Below are 9,365 nucleotides of genomic sequence, written 5' to 3' on the forward strand. Positions count from 1 at the left end.
TTAGTAATTGAATAACATATATTTGATGTAACAACTTCTATACATAAATTTACAATGTATTTGTTGACGATTGAATATGCTTAAGGATTACAGAAACATCCTAATCACTGTAAATACTAAATAATAAGTTAATATCATCCACATTTCAGGCGCATTTCCCATCATTTTGGAGCTTTCAATAGTCTTGATAGATTTCAGCTTGCACGTATTGGGTAATCTTGGTATTGCTGATTCTAAGACCCCTTCTTTTTTACCAACACAAACAGAACCAGAACCACTTTTTCCATGATAAAATGTCTGATCTTTATAGTGTAATTGATGCCAAATTTTAATCAATTGATGAAAGATTCATTTGGATTCTTGTGCTTTGCCTGTGAGAAAATCAATTAGCAAGTTCATATATTCATGTCCATAGCATTCTTAACGTCAACCATTTTAGGGGATGGGACAAAAGAAAATTAGAAAATGATCGAAAGCAGGAAAACAGAAAACAAATTAGAAGAAAATATATAATTGATAGATATCACAAGCACCTCAAACACTGACCTTCATCTTTTCCCACTCTCCTGCTACGCCACAAAAGCCGAATGGGTGTACCAGAAAAACCAGCATCAGCACGCAGTTGCCTCTCCATATAGCGGCAGTAAGCCTGAGGAAAAAGTTTTGCATCATTGACAAAGAACACAAATGTAGGGGGCCGTATAGCAGCCTGCAAGGGAACAACACCCAGCAAGAGTGTATTTGATAACAAGTAATTAAATTGCATGACTTGTGAGTATGTCAAGCAGAAACAACCCACCTCATGATTGATCCAGTTGGCATTAATCATATCATTCATGTTCTCATTGGTAAAAGTTTTCACCAGTAAAATATATTATTCATTTTAACATCTTAACAAATGCAAGCAATACTCCGGCATTAAAAATAAAGGCAACAGGACAGCAAACAGGGATTCATACAAACATCTAAGCTAAAGGCATACAATAGCAACTATTACAAGCATCGTTACATGGACATACCTGTGTACAATAGTAAACACGCCCTCTTTCACCAGCTCGTGTCCTAGGACGAGGCTTAAAAGCCACTGCTTTCAGCACTACTTGATTTAGTATAGAAGTTCCGAGTCTTCTTGATCTCTCCTTTTCAACTTCACTAGCAGCATCAATAATCCTTTGTTCAAAAAAGCAATATAGAATCAGCAATTCTCTCAGAGGATCAACTCCAATAAAAGATTTCAATCCTGAGTAAGTCATAATATCATGACAAATATGGCACTAAATTATTGTCTACCTCCAAGAAACCTATCCACCATTATAATTGATCTAAAGCATTAATTACACTATAGTAAGGGGGAGAAGAAAGCCTGTAAAGCTGTAACTGAAATAGAGAATTTGCTTAAAATAGCAGAGTCCATTTCCATGAGCATAACTCAAGCCCTATAAATAATTTATGAAATCGTTTTGGTAGCACTAGTCTAGTATAGACAAGTTATGCAATGGAGATGATGTAACTACCACCATCCCTATATAGCAAACCCTAAATTTCAACAAAATATAAAAAGTTGGGCTCATTCACAATGTCAATTTCAAGCTGATATTTATTTATAAAGATGAACTCCGCAAAAGGGTGAACCTGTTTTTAAGGAAAAGATGGAGTAAGTCACAGAATGAAGACAGCTGCTCTTTTCCTGATTCCGGCAGTATCAATAAGCTGAAATTTCTACAAAAAGAATACCAGAAGTCAATTATCATGTTGACCCAAAATTCAAAAAGCTCATACAAATATAATTATGGTCCAAGTAAATTAGCCATATGAACCAAGTGGAAAAACCTTATAACTAACAAATCCTTCCTAGTTTTCATTCTCACAGCATAAATTCATAAAACATGTTATTGAGTAGTCATTAACTTCACAAAAATTGAATTACTGAATAGTCACCAAAAGAATCAAACCTGGCCATCTAGTCTGGTAAATTCAGTATCAATGGCATCACGTGTAGTGTCACTGACAGGGCTTACTATTGTTCTGTCCTCACCAACTAGTGCATTCAAAATGCTACTTTTGCCAACATTTGGTCTGCCAACAATTGAGATTGCAGGAACATAATCTTCTTCTTCATCAATATTGTTTGGCTCCTATTGTTTTGCAAAAATAAATCATAAATTAAACAAGCTCGGGATTCAAATAAGATTAAAACAAGGTGATCTATGATGATAATTATAATATTTTCAATGAAGTGCCCATGATTTGTTACTGTTTTGGAGAAAGCATGATTTAGTCAAACCAACTTTCTTGTGACATAAAGAAAGATAGGACCCAAAGTTAGCTATTATCAATGATATATACAGAAGAAAATTCAATCTTCATAGAAACCAACCTCAACTGGTTTAATTAAATATAAAATAAAATTATTAAAAATTTAATATATAACTTTAATTATTTAAATTTAATGATTTTTAAGTTGATAAAATTTAAAAATTTACAATTTTACTTAATAAATTATTTATAATTTATCATTAAAAATTCACAAACATCTTTAAACATCAAAATTTATAACTAATAAAAATCAAAATACTCATAAATGACAAATAAGAATAAGAAATATCAGCATAAATAACTCAATCAAAAAAATCAAAATAAACAAAAAAAAAATTCCAACATAGCTCTGCATTACAGTATCTTCAACAACTCAGATCAGACAAATAAACAACCAAAATCAACAAATCAGAAAAATCAGCATAAATAATTCAAAATCAGAATCATAGCATAAACAACTCAATTGATTCCAGCATAGAAATCAATGAATTGAAAGGGCTAAGTTATATGTCTCTGCAATCCCTACCAGTCCAGTCCCACAACATCCGTTTGCAACATTTATAGACCCTGAAATGATTAATTAACTTAAAACATACATGATATGGTGATTATCAATTGCCACCAAATTAAATAGCACATAAGAGCCACACTAACCTGAACTAAAAGGATTTTGTATGATCTTGAGCAGTGCAGCATAGAAATCAATGAATTGAAAGGTAGAACCAGAAAGTGTGGCTTGCAAAGAACTAACAGTCGATGCTAATTGACCATTGAATAATTGAGCTTCTCCATTGACAATATCAGAACACAATCTTAAAGGCCTGCTGCAGTTCTACCTCCTGGTAAAGCACCCCAATGGCAATGTACTCAGAACCCACACTTTTCTTGCTCCGACATCTTATAGTTGTTTCATCATATAATCATCACTTAACCAACAATAACATTATATAATGGTAAGCATGCATGTTGGAATTGGTGACAAATTAATTACCTTGGCGACAGAGCTTCCCAGCGGAGGAGAGTTCCGTCATGATAACGAAGTGGGGCTGCAGGAGCTGCGGTGACTGCGGGGGATCCAGTGGCTGCGGTGGCTGCGGGGGGTTGGAGGTGCTAGAGTTCTTTGTTCCCATTTCACTTTTCAGTTTCGGAGAGGAGAGGAGTCAGGAGTGGGATTGGACTGCATTGGGGGATTTAGGATTTTAGGGTTCATGATAATCAAAGTAATTTTTTAGTGTATATGAATAATGAAATGTATTTTGGTTTTGATTTTTAAATTGATTTAGGTTAAAACTATAAAATTAAATAAAATTTATTTTTATTTTTATTAAAGTATAAGAGTGATTTAGTAAAATCATTGATATGATATGTATTTAAAAAAAGAAAAATTAATTATTGACGTGTAAAATATAATCCATATATTGTGTTTTAATTTGTCCATATTTTTATTATACTGATACATATAAATTTATCGTCATATCGAAACAAACACCTTTATATTTTATTATTTTAAATCGATTAACCACTAAATAACAATATGTATGATTCTATTGATTTACCAATTTCTAATTAGTTTGCCTCTACAACTGCTTGTCATTTTAAATCGAGATCAATCTAAAATCAGTTCTTAATTTATCCGGTCAAAGCAGCTAATTTAATATGATTCTTCTTAGAACAATCCTTACTTGTGTTATTATTGAAGTTGTCTATTATAAGTACCACTGTACCAGATCTTCCATTTTGTGACAACTATATATTACGTCTCCATAAAGGATCAACTATTATATCGAAATACAAAATAAATATCAAAAATTAATTAAATAACACATATATTTTTGTATACATAAATTGATAAATATACAATAATTATTTTAGTAATTATTTTTTTATATACAGATAACAATTTTTATTTTGTGATCACACTATTCTTGGGAGGCATTCGAGGTTCTCGTGGCCATATCATCAAGGAAGAGTAGTTTAATCTCTTAGGTTGTATTTGTAGTTAAAATAGGATTAGATAGTGTTTGAAGTTATTTTCGAGATATAAATGTAGAGATAGTAATATATTAACAATTAAAATAAAGACAAATACAGAAGAAAATCGAAGCATATTTGATATAAGAATAAATGATTATTTGTACCTATAAAAGATAAAAACGCTGATATATGTATTCACACTAGATTGAAACTAAACTTGTATCTATGCAAGATGCTCTCCGTGTGACAAAAGTACCCTACGTAGCACTCCAACCTTCTAAAGACAGGGTACTTTTGTCACACGGAGAGCATCTTGCGTGGGTACAAATTTAGTTTCGATCTAATGTGGGTACATATGTCAACATTTTCATTTTTTATGGGTACAAATGGTAATTTATTCTTTGATATAATTTTAATGTTTAAAGACTAAATAATATATAAAGATTAAAATTATATTTATGAGAAAATGACACTTAGCTTTCTTCTTAAAATAATTTTTAATAGTTATTGCAATTATATATATATATATATATATATATATATATATATATATATATATAATAGTGATAATTGTTTGGTTAACAATAATAATATATTTATTATTAATGTAATTAATTTTATTTATTTTAAATATTTTATTATTAAATATATAAAAAAATAAATGAAATATTTTTGTAAAAGTTAAAATATTATTATTAGTCAAATAACTATCACTAATTTATATATAATTATAATAATTATTGAAAGATATTTTAGTTAAATGAATTAAAAAATAAGTTATTTTAATCGTGTAGTGAATGAAAGTATATATTTTATAAATAAAAAAAAATCATTTGAATATTTGACGAAGAAGAGAAAATAAAAAAAGAGGATTATTTTTGTTGTTCCCACTCATCAAATTGTACACCATTTACAAACAAAAATCCAATCATAGATGATGATGAATTGATGATGCACGGAAGGCCATTCAATTAAGAGTAAAAGGTTTAGTCTTTTTTTTCCTTTTTCGGGGGAGGGGGTGGGTGTGTTGGTTTGTTTGGGGTTCAACACCATGTATGTTATCTTAAAACAAGGTTTTTGTTTTGTTTTGTTGTCATGATCTTAATTTATTGTCCTCACCTATTATGGGAAGTTTCTTTTGTCCAAATGATCCTCCTGCATTACCTCTTTAATTCATTGTCCTCACCTATTATGGAAAGTTTCTTTTGTCCAAATGATCCTCCTGCATTACCTCTTTAATTCATTGTCCTCACCTATTATGTCATTACAATCATAAATTTGCCAAAAAACGATTATCGATCTCCTATATCACAAACACCTCATCGTTACTCGTAAAAAATGAAAATGACACCAATACTAAATTTAGTGTAGCTACAAACATCTAATTCAAAACTCTCCTAAACTAACTAATTGTAAATTTGAAGCTGATTTCCCAAAACTAGTGATAACATCCTCAAATTTCATATATAACTCAATGGTTCTTCTCATCTTTAAAATTTTTTTCGACAATGAAACAGAATTTGTAAATCTTTATTGCATCCTATCACAAAAAAATTATACTTCACAAAAATTGATACCACAAAAATTAAAATATTGTAAAATAATTTTTTCACCCTCTTGATTCCATATGTTCCAAATTTTTGTAATATACTGGCTTACAGATAAATAAAATTATATGATTGACAGATAAAAATACTCACTAGATCTTTGTTAATAAATTGTATTTTTTCTCGTTTGCTTTTTTTAATATTCACTTTGTGGTATACAAAAATTAAGTTGGGTGCCACTCAGTCATCCTCCACTGATATTTTTTGTGAAAACTAAAGTACTATTCAAATTACCACTACAAGAAAATGGAACATTTGTAACAAAAAATTTGTATCAAATTTAAAATTGTTACAAAAAATAATATTTTGTAATAATAATTTGTGATTGTTATAAAAATATAATATTTATTTTGTAACAACCTGTTTTATTTTGTTACAAATTATGTTAATTTTTGTAACGAGATGGTATTTTGTTACAAAATATTGTAATATTTTATAATAAAAAAAAGTCGTTGCAAAAATTTAAAATATTTTATAACAAAAAATTAATTTGTCACAAAATTCAACATTGTTTGTAACAAGTTACTTAATTTGTTACAAAATATAAGTATATTTTATAACAAAAGAATTATTTCAAAATGTTAAACACTTTGAGAGTAAAAAAATTGTTTATATAATTTTTTTTAGAATAATTTTATTTTGTTTCAAAAATTAAAATATTTTACATATTGTTTATATTTATTAATTTTTAAATATTGTAAATATTAATTTTATATTCTTTTAAAAAATTAATAATCAAATTTTTAATGTTAACTAAAAATTAATTTGTGAAAGTTTAAAAAATTTAATTAAACTATAAATATAAAATTAATAATTAAATATAAAAGAAAATAAAACTAAATATAATTTAAGTAATTAAGATTCTTGTGTAATTTTTTATAATTAATTATTTCATATGATTTGAAATTAAAATTTAGTAATGGAAGCATTATATAATTTAATCTAAATAATTTTTATTATGAATAAATTATAGTTTATTTTATTAAATTGAGCTCTAAGAGATTAATTTATTTGGAATGATTAAATTGATTTTTATAAATTCTTTAATTTTAAGTTAATTAATGTTTAGGTATAATTTTTATTATAATTAGTTGTTTTATATAAATTGAAATTGAAATTTTAGTAATAAAAAATAATAAAAAATTATATCAATAATCTGAATAATTGATATTTTCGAATTTAAAATTATATTTTATAAAATGTGATTGATACGTTTATTTTATAATTTAAATTAAAAATAATTATTTAAACCCATTGATATATTGATGAATAAAATTTTAAATTATTATTTTATTTTAAATATTTTATAAAATTATTATACTATTTATATATATTTTATCCAAAACTTAAAATTTCTAAATTAAAACCTAAATTCTAACCTAATTTCATAAAACATAAACGCATATCAGAAAGGAAAGAAAGAAAGGGGGTGGTGAGGGCGCTTCGGGGAGGGGGAAGAGCCGAATCAGAAAATAAGAGGGGGGGACCGAATCAGAAAATGAGGGGAGCCGCGATGGAAGAAGGAGGGGGAAGAGGGAGACGGCACGGTGGGCGTCACTGCCACCAGAGCCGCCGTCGAATCACCACGGGGGAGAAGGAGAGAGAAGCAGAACCGCGAAGAGAGAGAGATCGACGGAGACGTTCACGCCGTTTGTCCTCGTCGCTACCATGCGTTGTCGCCGCCGCCGCTAGTTTCGTTACCGTTGAGCTCGAAGGAGAAAGGGAGAGCGACGCTGACAGAGAGATTGATGGAAGCCAGTGAAGCGCGTCAGACAAGGAAAGCCGATTCTGTTACCGCCTCCACACCCAGTTGCCGTCGGTCGAGCTCGCCGTCGCTGGAGATGAACCAGTGTCGCGTCCTTGCGGCCAGAGCCACTAGCGCCACTACTACTACTCAAATTTCGCTTCTCTTCCATTAGGGTTTGCTATCTCAGCAGCCCTTTTGAAGCTAGACTTAGTTAGAGATAAGGTCATTCTGGCATATTTTCAGAAGTTTTGATCGCATGTGGGGCTTCTTCATTTTGTGCTTACAGGTAATAAATATTGCGTTATGTATTTATGTTGTCACTCTCCCTCTACGTTAATTGTTTTTCTCTGAATACCTAATATTTGATTAGGCAATGATTATTGTTGCATGGAATGGATCTGGGAATCCAAGTGTAATTTTTAATAGTGATGTCTTCAAGAAGGTACTAAGTGTGTTTATAACAGCAGCCATATTGAAACTTGGACAAGGTAGGGGATAGAAAATTTTACCTGAAGATATATGATGAGCGGATATTTTATACGCTTTTTGGGGTTAATTTCATATAGTTTTTAGTATATTCTAGTTAGTTTTTAGTTTATTCCAATTAGTTTTTAGGAAAAATTTATATTTCTAGACTTTACTATGAGTTGTGTGTTTTTCTGTAATTTCAGATATTTTTCTGGCTGAAATTGAGGGAGCTGAGCAAAAATCTGATTCAGGCTGAAAAAGGACTGCTGATGCTGTTGGATTCTGACCTCCCTGCACTCAAAGTGGATTTTCTGGAGCTACAGAACTCGAAATGGCGCGCTTCTAATTGCATTGGAAAGTAGACATCCAGGGCTTTCCAGAAATATATAATAGTCTATATTTTGCTCAAGAAAAGATGACGTAAACTGGCGTTCAACGCCAGTTCTCTGCCCAATTCTGGCGTCCAGCGCCAGAAAAGGATTACAAGTTGGAGTTCAACGCCAGAAATGGATCCAAACCTGGCGTTGAACGCCCAAAACAGCCTTATGCACGTGAATTGCTTAAGTCTCAGCCCCAGCATACACCAAGTGGGCCCCAGAAGTGGATCTTTGCACCATCTATCATAGTTTACTCATTTTCTGTAAACCTAGGCTACTAGTTTAGTATTTAAACAACTTTTAGAGACTTATTTTGTATCTCATGACATTTTAGGTCTGAACTTTGTACTCTTTGACGGCATGAGTCTCTAAACTTCATTGTTGGGGGTGAGGAGCTCTGCTGTGTCTCGATGAATTAATGCAAGTATTTCTGTTTTCTATTCAAACATGCATGTTCCTATCTAAGATATCCATTCGCGCTTAACTATGGAGAAGGTGATGATCAGTGACACTCATCACCTTCCTCAATCCATGAACGTGTGTCTGATAATCACCTCCGTTCTACATCAGATTGAATGAACATCTCTTAGATTCCTTAATCAGAATCTCCGTGGTATAAGCTAAATTGATGGCGGCATTCATGAGAATCCGGAAAGTCTAAAGCTTGTCTGTGGTATTCCGAGTAGGATTCTGGGATTGGATGGCTGTGACGAACTTCAAACTCGCGAGTGCTGGGCGTAGTGACAGACGTAAAAGGATAGTAAATTCTATTCCGGTACGACTGAGAACCTGCAGATGATTAGCCGTGCGGTGACAGCGCACCTGGACCCTTTTCACTGGAAGGATGGATGGTAGCCATTGACAATGGTGATCCAC

At 31.1% G+C, this 9,365-nt stretch overlaps 1 protein-coding gene across 5 annotated transcripts; it reads right to left on the reverse strand.

Annotated features, from left to right (window-relative positions):
- On the reverse strand, positions 1-3,551 carry LOC112779449 (uncharacterized). 5 transcript variants are annotated; one of them, XM_025823717.3, is made up of 7 exons: positions 3,308-3,551; positions 2,971-3,155; positions 1,953-2,135; positions 1,633-1,719; positions 1,020-1,170; positions 547-649; positions 1-371 (listed from the first exon to the last, which is right to left on the reverse strand). In XM_025823717.3, the coding sequence occupies exons 3-7, from the start codon at positions 1,958-1,960 to the stop codon at positions 349-351; spliced, it is 372 nt and encodes a 123-aa protein (XP_025679502.1). In that variant the 5' UTR covers positions 1,961-2,135; positions 2,971-3,155; positions 3,308-3,551; the 3' UTR covers positions 1-348. The 5 variants fall into 5 exon arrangements, with proteins under 5 accessions (XP_025679502.1, XP_072083873.1, XP_025679500.1 ...); XM_072227772.1 differs by having other exon boundaries at positions 2,971-3,213; positions 3,308-3,529; XM_025823715.3 differs by having other exon boundaries at positions 547-709; positions 3,308-3,526.
- Positions 3,552-9,365: the final 5,814 nt, after the last annotated feature.

This window comes from Arachis hypogaea, chromosome 19 (genome assembly GCF_003086295.3).
Source record: "Arachis hypogaea cultivar Tifrunner chromosome 19, arahy.Tifrunner.gnm2.J5K5, whole genome shotgun sequence".
NCBI lineage: Eukaryota > Viridiplantae > Streptophyta > Magnoliopsida > Fabales > Fabaceae > Arachis > Arachis hypogaea.

Coding starts and splice junctions, on each gene's coding strand:
- LOC112779449 (XM_025823715.3), bottom strand. Junction 1,171..1,632: donor CATCTTTTCCTTAAAAACAG/GTTCACCCTTTT, acceptor TTTTGAACAAAG/GATTATTGATGCTGCTAGTG. Junction 710..1,019: donor GTGTTTACTATTGTACACAG/GTATGTCCATGT, acceptor GTTCCCTTGCAG/GCTGCTATACGGCCCCCTAC.